We start from the raw sequence: 13,009 nt of genomic DNA, 5'->3' as shown, positions 1-13,009 counted from the left end.
AGCGTTTAAATTTGTCTTAGAAAAATGTATAATGTTTGTTTTGGAAGGAAATATTAGCCCTTCATAACAATTTTTACAAGGATAAAAATTCACATCAATAACGGAAACATCTACAGAATCTTAGAAATGGAGTAGTATTTCAAAGGTATATACTAATTTCGAATTTCGTATTATGATTTTCTAAGTTGTTACATAAAAAACGGTATTATTATTTATTTTATTTTACAATTATTATTTTTTTAAAGTTCGTTGCGTCAACAGTTTGCTAACCTCAATACAACCAACGAACTGGAAAGCACTCCCCCTTCCTCGCCTCCTACTGTTTACTTTTCTCTTTTTAATGCAACGAATCCCCGTTCTAAGCGAAACAAAAAATGTCCATGAGGTCATCACCCAGAGATTATATATGACGTCCCAGCGTTGCATCGCTTTTGAGGGGTAAGAAAAATATTGCATAAAAGCCATCACTCAGTATGAACTCCCGTTAAAAGTACGTAGGAAATAAACTTCTACGAAGTTTCTGTTTTTTGTACTGCAGAATTCGTGTAATGGTGAAAAACGTAATTTTCCATGACTACTTTTGGTCAATAATTTTACATTCATTCTGATATTTTCATACTTTAGTTTTTTTTTAATTACTAATATGACATTTATTTCCCCTTTATCTTGTACAGTTTTTTTTAACAATTTGCTCGTTATTAGAGTATAAAAGTATACTTATTTTTTCATTCTTTCCCTTTTCCCCCTTTTTTCACTAGCTTTTGAAGATTCTTGCCAGCTTGAAATTTCTTTAAAGAATATTTTTCTGTTTTAGTTTTCTGATATTTAAATTTAAATCTTGAAATGATACAAGCTCCGTTCTGATGAGAATCAATTTGGGTTTGAATTAAAATTAAGCATAAGTATACTTTAGAATTTCTTGAAAATACATATAAACCCTTATTAAACATTCAGGTTTGAGATTCTTAACAAGATTTGAAGAACAATAGTACATTTATTAACCTCACATTCGTTTTCTAAAACGTGCTTCCTTAAAATATTGATGTATTCCTGAAGAACAATAAGATGTGTTGCTCTAACGGCGGATTTTCACTAATATTAGAAGTTTTTTTATTGTAATTATGAACAAATCAGAGAAAGTACTTTCACCTTTATATAAAGGTGAAAGTACTTTCTCTGATTTATACCTTTATATAAAGGTGAAAGAATAAAATTGATTATTACAGTGGAGCATCATTTCTTTATGTAGAGCACAGATATTGCGGAGAAAGCAAAGGCATATAGAAAAATGCAAGGTAGAGATACACAGATAACAATTTTGGAGTGAGCAACTAATTTCTGCTTGCTGGATGCAATAAGCTTGCTTTGTAATTACTTTTGTGGACGTTAATTCTAATTTTAATTATTTTTGGAAGGTTAGCTGGTCTGTTTATTCAGCTTTGCTTCGTTACTGCCTGAAAAAATTTTAGCCATTAATTACCCTGCCTCCTCTCTCGAAATGTAATTTTTTATTGAAGAATGTCACTAAAAATATTTTTAAGCTCTTCATCATGTTATCCCTTGCATTTAATTTAAACAGCAGCTTTTAGTATGCACTGAGTGGAATCTATGTTTTTCTTTAATTTTCTTATTAACCTACGAAGGGGAATTTGTCCTTTTCGTTTTGTCATTTTGCGTTGGTTTCCTATAAACGGCGTTTCACTTTTCAAATTGTTGCCACCAAATATTAGAGCCCTGCATTGTATTTAAAGAAATAATGAAGAACCTGTATGAATGTCTGTATGTTTCTCGCACTGTGAAAAACAACGGTACCTAGAGACATCAACTTTTTAATAACGTAGTCCACCACTCGAATATGGGTATCTGAAAGCCCAAATTTGGAATTTTTTTTATTATCTATTCCATATTTTGTAAAACTTTAAAAAAATGTTTTGTTAACAAGCTCAACGATTTCAAAGCGAGGAATGGCAACACTGTCGGGAAAAAAATTATCTCCAGCGCGTGAGATTGCGTATCAGAAATTCTAAAGATCTGCTCTTTTGAAATTGTTTTGGGATATTGCTGTTGAACTTAATTTTATAGTTTATGTGCAAAGAACGTGATATTTAATAAATAAAGGTTAAAAACATTAAAACAAAATGTTAAAAAAACGTCCCTTTGAGCGTAATATAGAATCGAAATCTTTTGGATGTTTTTTTTTTTTTTTTTTTAAATTTCTGTTCTTAAATAATGAAGAATTGATATGCATGTAAGCATGTATGTTCCTCGCATTGTAGCAAAACGGCGGGACTCAGTCACCAGATTTTGAATGCAAGTATGTACCTCAAAGCCCGAATCTCTTTTTTTTTTTTTATTTCATATTTTGTGCGAATTTAATGAAGTTTTGTTTAATAAAGTGTGTTGATACTACTTGCAATAAAATATTTTATCCTTCTGCGCTGCGGTGTGTTTGTTCTCATTTAGCAAAGAGTAAGAACAAAAATTTCAAATTTATTTAACATACTCGACTGTTTAAAAGGATGTATTGCCACTGCCGGAAATAAACTATTTTTTACTTCCACGTGCCAGTTTATTGTCATTCGGCAAAGCGTAAGACATTTAACTTTCGAACTTAATATGTCTCTTATTAACAAACTAAGTGATTTAAAAGTAGTAAATGCGATATTCTTAATATTTTTCTTTTTTACTTTTTAATGTCACTGATTTAAATAAAAATACATTTAATTCATGATACCGCTAATAAGTATGGACTTGTTTTTTCGTAATTTATTAAAGGTTGTCAAACATCATATGGTATGTAAACCAATACAGATTTCTTTTCTTTTCCCCCCCCCCAATAGTCTTTACACTTCTTTAAAAGCCATGTATTTCTTCGAGATGTTTATATTGCAATTTAAAGACTTTAGACTTTAAAGCAACTGTCGTGCAGAAAATTCTTCAGTATTTTTTTACTTTTATTACATCCAGTCTCTCCTATACCTCATGATATTGTCACTAAGCTCCTTTCTTGACTTTTCTTGATCTTTTTCAATGTTCAGAAAAATTAATAATGTTTCGTTGCACAGGTAGAAAGACAAAAGGAATTAATATATATCACGATTGCTACAGAACGACCACTGTATCCCCTACCATGAAAATTTTCAACAAAAACAAAATAAAATAAAACAACTGGTTTTTGAGCTAATATCAATACTGCCAATACACACTGAAACATCGAAAAGGATGCTAAAAATTATTTGAAAATTCTGAGGGGTAATAAAAAGATGATCTACATTTCATTATCCATATTTAATTGCTAAACAATAACATGCTTTTTATGCACTGAAAAATAAAATGTTATACAAACATTTTTCTTCATACCAGTATTTTTTGGAATATAATTAAAAGTAGCTGTCATATTTAAGAAAATATACAATAGGTATAGTATTCACTAATGATCATTGATTATTACTATTGTACCTAAAATCCGATATCATTGGACTGGAACGATTGATTAAATTAGAGTAATAAAAATGCAGCACCTAATATATCAATAGGGTTTTTTTTTATGTTGGAGAATGAAAAATGACAATGCTCTCGTCAGGACTCGAACTCCGGACCTCTCGAATACGCGTCGAATATGCTTCCAATTACTTCAAGAAGGCTTGCGAAAAGATAGGAGAAAACCTTATAGTTATTAAAATTATTAAATACTTTTATGAAATCACACTAGCTGAACTCAAATTACGTTAACTGGAACTCATTAAAATCTTTATATATCTTTTTATATTTGCGTAATAAACAAAGAGAAAGGAAGAATATTAAAAACATCTTTACTAACTATATTTATGATCTAAGCCTTAATGAAAATTATCAATTCGTCATGTATTTATATTAACGCATTGTTAATCAATAATTAGGTATAACCTTGGGAAAACTTCATGAATCAGCAAACGCGAAAGTTTGAAATCTGGTGTGCTTATGAAATTTGAATTATAATGGAAGAAAAATAAATAAATAAAAATTTTGAAAAAGTGTGTTTTATACTTGAATCATAAAGCGTACTAAAATATGGCTTTCATAATAAACTGAAAAATCGCACGTACTTGAACATGCATAAGGTGGTGTGATTACCTTTTGCAGTCACGCAAGCATTGTATCGATTTTTGATGCTATGAAGTTGCCGATAAAGCTGCGCGTAGAAAAGGGTCCACTTCAGAATCAGAGATGGTTTAGTTTTCTAAATGGTACTTCTGTAAGGATTGAGGAGATGCATTTCGCTTCCCTAGTACATCCTACGCATACTAAATGGCACTCATAATTAAGTAAACGAACTTTAATTGGCACTACGACATTCGCTAGATTTCTGTATTTCGAAGAAAATCATTGATTAAGTGAAATTGGAGAAGACTTCGCACTCCATCTATAAAAATGAGCTGGGATCCAGGGAATACCAAAATATGAACACGAAACCATATGAATAGCAGAATGACGTTTCAATCCCCAAATCTATAATAATTAAAGGGGGGAAATTCTATCGGTGGAGTTCTCTGCGCCTTGTCAGTATTATTCCGCTCATAATCATAAACCTTTGTCTCCAAACCATTTTTTTTTTTTTTTTGCGCGATAATTAAACTCTTGACTTTGGCAAACATATATATGTATACAGAAATATGTGCAATAAAACCTTTAAGTACACACATACACATCTTGAAGTGTGTCCAGACAATTAAGCTACTATATAAATATTGGAAGAAAAATGAGTCAAGGTACAAAGAAGGCTGGCTTATTTGGGAATAATAATCAAGAAAATACCAATTATTCGAGGCTTTTGGCGAAAGTTTGTTTTGAGGGCCAAACCCTTGGTCGCTTTGAGGATTAAAAGAATGTTAATATTTTCACTGTTCTCTCTTCAACAGTGCAATGAGAACTACTCTTCAAACCAAATCTCGTTCCAATAATGAGCTCTACATTGCCTCATTGATTAAAAGTCCAGTTTTGATGTTCTTGATGAGCCAGTACTGTAGCACCGTTCAGTGACCGAACAGCTAAAAATGAAGCCCTGACATTTCATCACATGTTGTATTTTCCGCAGTTAAAGTTCCTTACGTGTAAAGCAAATACGCAGAAGTTTTCGTTGGTAAATCCTCCAAGAAGGCATATCTTCCCATAGGCAAATGAGTTCTAATGTGCTTTGCCTTAATTGAATAATCTGTGCGTAGCTACGAAATGTTTGGCACGTAGACACCTTCCGACCCTTCCGTAAACAATTTTTCTGGCTAGAGGTGTGTTGGCGGTTTCCTACTCTTCGTATAGTTTCTCTTGCGATATCGTCCTAAAATATTCTGCACGTAGTGCCAAATGGAATTTCCTTTTTATAGACTGTCATCCCTACACGACTTTACACTAGTCATCATCTAAAATCTTCATTATTTTGTAACTTCATCATAATCTACAGATAATGTAATGTCGCACATAAACTACTATCTGTGAGTGCCCTTATTTGTCAATTAGATGACTATACTCACTAAAAAAGAAATTTGGTTCTATATTCAGCACAAATAATAATTTGTTGCTCGATAATGATAACACTACTTTTCACAGGTATTACAATAAACTGCAGTAAGACGTGCATACTGCAATATTTGCGCATTTTATTCGCGCGTTCACCTCAATTAATAAAATTTACAAATTTACTAGGACAAGTCTAGGTTAATGGATTATTCAGATGCAGATTTCTATTGTACAGCTCACTTAGCGTGTTTTGCTCATTAACTTTCGAATACCAATAGGCAAATAATATGTATGACTACACTATAACTGATACTTAAAGAAGTACGATAAGGTACTAACGAAGCAGTCCATAAAATTGGCATACTGTGTCAGAACATTTGGAGTACTGTTCTTACTGTCGGCAAATGTGCGCGATACATATAAAAGCCGAATTTGATAGCATGTTTATATCGCATCATGAATAACTGTGCAATGCTTTATGTGAGCAATGCCAAGGCTAGGAGCGATGCCGAATTTGTGGAATTCTTAAGTGTTAAATTTTTTCCATGAAGCTTTAAGTATGCGGCCATCTAATTAAGAGTTTCCGCCAACCTTAATGTTTAGAACTAAGTGGTATCCCGTTAATAGAAAGGTACCAAATCGAAAATGACTTAGCTTAACACTTTTTAATATCAAAATTAATCGAACCATTTTTTTATATTTATTATGTATTTTAATTAGGAATTTAAAAATTTTAAATTTTATTTTGCATCTGCTATACTTCTCTTTCGCAGTTAAATAGGTGAAATACCTGGAAATTAGCCCTTTCATTGTTGCTGTATAGCACATTTACAAATATGATACATTTCATGGCTACTATACCAGAGACAGCTTTTTCTTTGAATCTGTTCTGACGATTATTGAATAATTTACTTGAGATACGATAATATTTGATAAACTTTTTTTGTTGTTGTTTACATAACACGAAAAAGTGATTTATCAAACGTACACAATTGCGTGACGATATCAGTATGTATGTTTCATGTTAACATTTAGTTGGGTAGAGTAGACTTTAAGGTACCCCTTGTATTATGGCGAAGTTTTTGTTTGATTTATTGCCAAGTTGTTGTTTCATTTATGATAGCCTGAGTAGTTGAATGTTATGGAAACCCTATTGTGACGTAATCGGGTGCATGATTCTGGGAAATTTTGAATCAAGGAATGTTTTGTAAGCGTTTTTGTGATGTGTGTTAAAACCGTTTAGATGGATTTGAATGGGTTTGTAGGAAGAAAAGTTCAGATGGTCACTATGTGAAGCGTTCAATCAGAAAGAATACCTGGTTTGAAAAAAGTCATTTGAGTATGATTGATATTTTGATTTTTACGTGGCTCTGGGTGTACGAAGCGAACCCGAAAATCGTGGTAAGTGAATATTTGCTTTTGGTAGCGCTTAAATGTATAACATGTTTTTCCTTTTTTATGTTATTTTATTGTTTGGTTTAAAATGTATTTTATTGAAATTATGTATTTTTTGTTTGCCTATATTGTAGACCTTGGTGCTCCTTTGACTTTTTTAAGTGAAAATATATCGATGTGTACATAGACAGAGTAAAGGGAGTGCGCAATGCCATTTTTGAACAATTCGAGGATTTTTTTTTTTAAGAGAAAATAAGTCGATGTGTACATGGATACAGAGTTTGTGCAATTGTTTGTCTTGTTATTTTGGCTTTGTGTAGCGGCGATTTTGGGGGCAAAAATCGCAGCTTCGCAAGCCAAAATAACGAGTCAAAGAATTGCACAAAATCGGTATCCATGTACAGCCAAAAATCGTCAAGTTTCGCCCTAAACTATACTTTTACCCATTTAGTTTTATCCAGCTTACAGAAATAAACATATGCATTTATCACATTTTAGTGCGGTCAAAAGCTGGTAGACAACTAATGAATCTATATTATGCATAAAATTTGAGATTATATATTTGCATTAATTTTGATATGATATTATATTAAATAAAACTGATTAATAATGATATGAAACACTACTTGAAATATTTTGTTAGTCTAAAATTTTCGTTTTATAGCTCAATAATGAGCATGCTTTTACTATTTCAATACTATGTATACTGTAAAAACAAGTATCACATAAAAAATACATTCACAAGTACACGCACAATTTTTAAAATTTGTTGCAAATCTGAAATATTCGTTTATAAATGTGAAAATTTATTTCAAAATTCATAGAAACCTGAAATTCAATACTTGAACAAATGATCTGTTGTTATTAGATAAACCTTATATTTTTATTATTCTATTTGCTCTTTACTTTCTTACTTAATAACTATAGATAAATTAATAAACAGAAGTTACTCTCACACACATAATTTAGTATTTTTATTTTAATGTGTATTTCTATAATTTTTTACACGCAAAGAGAATGAAAGGAGAGGAAGAAAACACATACCCCGCTGTGTTTTAGTCTAATTTTTCTCTTCTCCATAGTTCTACTGGAACTTTTTTGCTAAATTACACTGAACAACACACTGATGAATTCCGTGTTAAGAGTTGATGTTAACCGTTTTAGGAAGAAAAAACAAATTTTTAACGAGATAATAAACGAGAAAAGTGTTTTTCTTCTCGTTCGGGAAAAAGATGCATGAATAAAAAAATAAATAAATAAATAAATGTAAATAAAACAACATAAAATAGGGCAATATTATCCTTGTCTAGTAGAACAACAATAATTTTTTATTTTAATTTAATAAATATTTCTATTATCTCTCAGATCAGTACTAAAGAATATTCTGTCTGTCTTATGTCTTAACTTCGGGTAAGAGGCAATCGGCCTATTGCGGCACGAATATTCAATTTTTGTACGGGCCCTAAATAAGAGGATTTGCCGTTGTCACCATAGCAACAGCACGATTCAGGTCTCGGGGTAACGCTTACAAGCCAATCGAAAGGAAAAGTGTTTTGAGATATAAAAATGCATAGTTTTCAAATTTCTTTTTTGCCTACCCATAATTTTCTTCCTCAAGTTTTAGAATTTTCTAAGTGTTTAAAATTACATTCAAAAATTTTAATTAACTTAATGTAACTGCTTCTGTAGGACCTGGAACTGAAAATTCAATGTTAGGAAAAGCGTTTTCCACAGAAAATTAAACGGGTGTTTTAATATATTTTGAACTAAAAAAAAGAAAAAGAATTTCTTCAAAAATAATAACTGGGTACTGTACTACCATAGAAGGTACTTTTTGTTATTGAGAATGGATTCAGAAATGTCTGTGCCCATCTATATAAGTATGCATGTGTGGATGGAAGTACCTACATATGTTATCTGTATACATGCACATACACACAGACACATATACATGTATGTAAAATAATGCATATACGCATACATATTTGAATCCGGTTACAATAATTTCTAAGTGATAATTTTCCTAGAAAAAATAATCAATTTGAAGTCTGTTTTAAGTTTGGTGGCATTTTTACTAACATATATGCTTTTAAATGATAAAAATGAAATTTTTACTTTTTCAATCTTTAAATGTTTTATTTATACCTAATATTTTTAGCACACAAATTTTTTATCCCATGGTCAAAATAAATATGTGACTTTGAAATGGTAATTAAAAAAAAATTATCTTAATTTAACATTAGAAAAAAATTCAACTTCCAGATTAAACTAAATTAGCCATCATTTTAAATAAAAAAGAGGCTCTCTGTATTTCAAAAGAATTTTATTCGGGTAATTTGTTAATCAAATACATATCTTAACAGAAACGAAATTTCACTTTTAATTTGTTTGGCCAAATAAATGCAAATCTATGCCATTAAAATTTTAAAAAAATATTTTTCTTTTCTTTTTTTAATAACTCATAAATTATATAAAATCTGGAAGAATTTTAATTTTTAAAAAATATTTTGCGGATGCGTACATTTTTCTTTTCTTTTTTTAATAACTCATGAATTATATATCACAGGACAATTACTTCATTTAAAAAATAAATAGTGCATAAAATATGCTTAGGAAATAGTTTTTCTAAACATATTAAATGCACTATTATTTTTATTTTATAATTAAATTGCACAATATTTCCTATGTTTCCAGAATTTAATAATTATTTGATTTTCGCAAGAATATTTTGTTTTTCTTACAAGCAGCAATTTGTTTTGATTTTATTAGTATGTATTACATATGATAAAAGAGAATCAGCAAACGAATAAATAAATGCAATAAACCTGTCATAAATTTAGAAGATTAGGTTTATTTCCGAAGGAATTATTAGTTTGATTAGTATTTCATTTATATAGTTGTTAAAGTCAAATTTTTCTGCGTTTTTCCATCATATCTAAAAATTAAATATTGCTCTCTAAAATATAAAATTTATTAAAAAATTAAATTTTGTTTAGCATACCTTTAGCAGCTGATTTAAAATATGAAAGAGTTAAAAATAAAATAATAAATTCATATACATTTGAAAATTATTATAATAGTTACAAAAACACAAAAAACAAACTGTACACTTACTTCCAGTCAATTCTGTTTTTCTAGATCTTCTACTGTTATTTATTGTGATTCGTAGCTTAGAATTCTCAAATATGCCAAGGCTTGAAACAAGAGGTTCTTACGCAAATTATTTTCTTTTCAATTTTTTCCACCCTATTGAGAAAAAAATGTCAGTTTTATTCAGTTGTACAGATAATGACAGATGTTATATAATGACAGTTTTACAGATGATAGATATAATGACTTTTAAAATATTAACATTCAGTTTCAAATGCTTTAATATACCTACTAACCCTTGATATATTTTTCTACGAGTTCATAAAAATTACGCTGCAAATAATATAATTATAAATTATAATTATGAATATCATTAAGAAATGAAAAAGCAAAAATTATTATATAATTAATAAACTTAAGTGAATGCCATACATTTAAATATCTAAATATCTGTAAAGGTTAAATTTTTTAAAAAGCCTGCAGTCATCCCATTAAAGAGAATCAGAATTTGTACAAGGACATAAGGTTAAATGCATTACACTAATATCAAGAATATATTTTCTAAAAGATGAAGAAAATGTAGCTCACCTTTCAGTTACGATAAAGTTTTGTAAGAAAACGATAATTTTAATTTCTAAAATAAATTATAGTATCGCTCTTCACGCTCTGAATCAATCAAACCCTTCTCGGATCTCTACCCGTCAGCTGAGCAGCACAGATGCTCTTCCCCAAGCCTCTGTTTCTGTTTACTTCAGAGTGTGACGTCACATCTGTCAAAACTTGGCGACATTCCATTGGCTGACATATGACGTCACTTTAGTTCTTGTTTATTTTCCTTTTACGAATATTTTTATTTGTTTTTTTTTATCTTTCTTTGTTTCTTTTTTCAGTTGAATAAATTTATACTGAATCTTGAATTTCTAGTTCTAATGATTTGGAATTTAAAGTTTATTTGAAAAGTATTATTAAAAATCAACTCGTATTACGCTTTCAAAGATTTCGAAAGATTTCTAGATAAAGAGTTTAGGAATTTATTTGGCAGAACTAAATCAAGTGCCATAGAAAAGTTTTTTAAAAGTATTTTTAAATACATTACAAAAGCTATCAAATCTTTATATTAGAAATTTTTCACTAATTAAAATTATAAATTGCGAAAATATATTTGCGTAAATAGCTTAAACATTTAAAAAATATTTTACGTTATTAATCATCTTCTATAAAAAGCAGTAATCTTCATGTCAAATTAAATTCAGTCTGTCATATATAGTAGGCGGAGCTGAATGGGCTCTTCATGGTTAACGGTTTTCTATTTATGTTGTTGAAATGATTTAAAGCATTTAGGCAACATGTCTGATTCTGTTTGTTTAGAATCGGCAGAAGGCAATATAATGGAAGAATTAACAATAAATTTTGAAACATGTGTTGGTGAAATGGATCTAAAAAGTGAAACTGAGGACATAAAAGATAGTACTCTTGATAAATTGGCTATAAAACTATTAAAGTATAATTTTATACTGACTGCTCTTGAATTTCATACTGAATTAGTTGAGAGTGGAAGGGAATTACCAAGACTTCGAGATTACTTTTCCAATCCAGGGAATTTTGAAAAACATTTGCAAGAGACAGAAACGTCTCCAGTCTTACGTACGTTTTTTTTTTTTTTTTTTTTTTTTTTTTTTAGATCTAATTATTCATAAGTCATCTTCTCATTTGTGATCCGCCCCTTCAAAGATATTCTGAGATTATTTTAATAACCAATTATGTATGTTAATTTAGTTACCGATATGTTATATTATCGAGAATTATTTGCTGTAAAAATGAAATACTGGAGAATATTATGGTACTTTCTTGCTACAAAAAAAGCGTATTGTATGTAGTATGTGACGCGGGAAATTTCCGACAGTCATGTTTTTTTTGTTCCTAACTCCCGTGTATGTTCTTCATAGCTAATGTCAGATTTTATTAAATGACCAACTATTCCTTCACTTGGAACTAAAAGCTGAAAATAAAATGGTTATACTTCAGAAATTAATTATTTCGTTTAGTTATATATTACCTTAGACGTGCATTATTTCGTTTAGCTAAATAATATTAAATATGCATCGGTTGACAAGACTAGTGATGTATTCTATCCTTCCTGTCTCTATAATAGCATAGTTTGCGTGAATTTTTTAATGTGTGTTTGATGCATAAACAAAGTTATTTGCTTATTAAATAATAATAAAAATAAATAGTAAATTCAGAAAAAAATTTTGAACTTGCCCAAAAACACATCCTTAAAAGTTTCTAGAGAATAAAATGCTTAATTAGACTTTATAAATTACAAAAATAAAATATTTAGGCCATTCATTTTGGGAGAACGGTGAATTTTTTGGTTAAAATAATAATTTTTTTTTCATATTAATTGTTTTTAAAAGGGAGTATGCTAAAATACAAACAGTTTTTGCTAGTGATATTTTGATTAACCAAAAATGCTTATGCCATTTTTACCTGTGATCTCTATTTTAAAATTCACTGAATGAGCTAAAGAAGAGATAAATTAACCTAGAAAAATGTAATTTTAGGGGGTTAAATTAATTGTAAATTTTGATTAATTATAACATTAAATTTACATCATTTTTAATAAGCATGAAGAAATCAGATTTAAAAAAAAAAAATTTAATCAGATATTCTCCCTCTTTTTTACATTGACTTGGTTTTTCTTCTGACAGTTTTAAAAGTAATTAAATAGCTGAAATTAATGAGCATAACATCTATTTTTGCTTGTAAGTTAATAATTACTAATTAAATTGTGGGTTGGAAACTAGTTCGCCATACCTCATTTACAACAGCTGTTTTCTTTTTTAGACAGGGAAATATATGTCCGTGAATTCTGTGAAGAAGAAGAACAGATTATCCCTAAATGCAACTATTGATTGTTATAATTACCTATGAAAAGTGTATGTGTTTTTTCTCGAAAAAATTTCTGGCAGTGTTTCAGCATTGAAATAGACATGATACTGAAATGTGCATTTCTCTTCAGAGTTGATAA

General features: G+C 29.5%; 2 protein-coding genes across 4 annotated transcripts in view; one reads left to right on the top strand and one right to left on the bottom strand.

Annotated features, from left to right (window-relative positions):
• LOC118191803 (uncharacterized) overlaps positions 1 to 10,722 on the bottom strand; it is a 76,567-nt gene extending 65,845 nt beyond the window's left edge. Inside the window, exons 1-2 of the mRNA XM_035362649.2 lie at positions 10,567 to 10,722; positions 10,003 to 10,134 (exon numbers count right to left, since the gene is read on the bottom strand). The gene's annotated coding sequence lies outside the window, so the exon portion shown is untranslated. The remainder of the gene's footprint in view (positions 1 to 10,002; positions 10,135 to 10,566) is intronic.
• A 554-nt stretch (positions 10,723 to 11,276) lies between these two features.
• Positions 11,277 to 13,009, top strand: part of LOC118191816 (RAB11-binding protein RELCH homolog) — a 104,881-nt gene continuing 103,148 nt past the window's right edge. The window contains exon 1 of one of the 3 annotated variants that reach the window (XM_085821866.1): positions 11,277 to 11,622. In XM_085821866.1, the coding sequence (XP_085677992.1) occupies positions 11,325 to 11,622 (298 nt within the window). In that variant the 5' untranslated portion in view covers positions 11,277 to 11,324. The remainder of the gene's footprint in view (positions 11,623 to 13,009) is intronic. The other 2 variants (XM_035362669.2, XM_035362677.2) reach the window with 2 other exon arrangements.

The sequence above is a fragment of the Stegodyphus dumicola genome, chromosome 8 (assembly GCF_044657685.1).
Source record: "Stegodyphus dumicola isolate Sdum_Otavi_A_Nest chromosome 8, ASM4465768v1".
In the NCBI taxonomy this organism is placed as follows: Eukaryota; Metazoa; Arthropoda; class Arachnida; order Araneae; family Eresidae; genus Stegodyphus; species Stegodyphus dumicola.
This window is presented reverse-complemented; position numbering and strand designations above follow the sequence as displayed.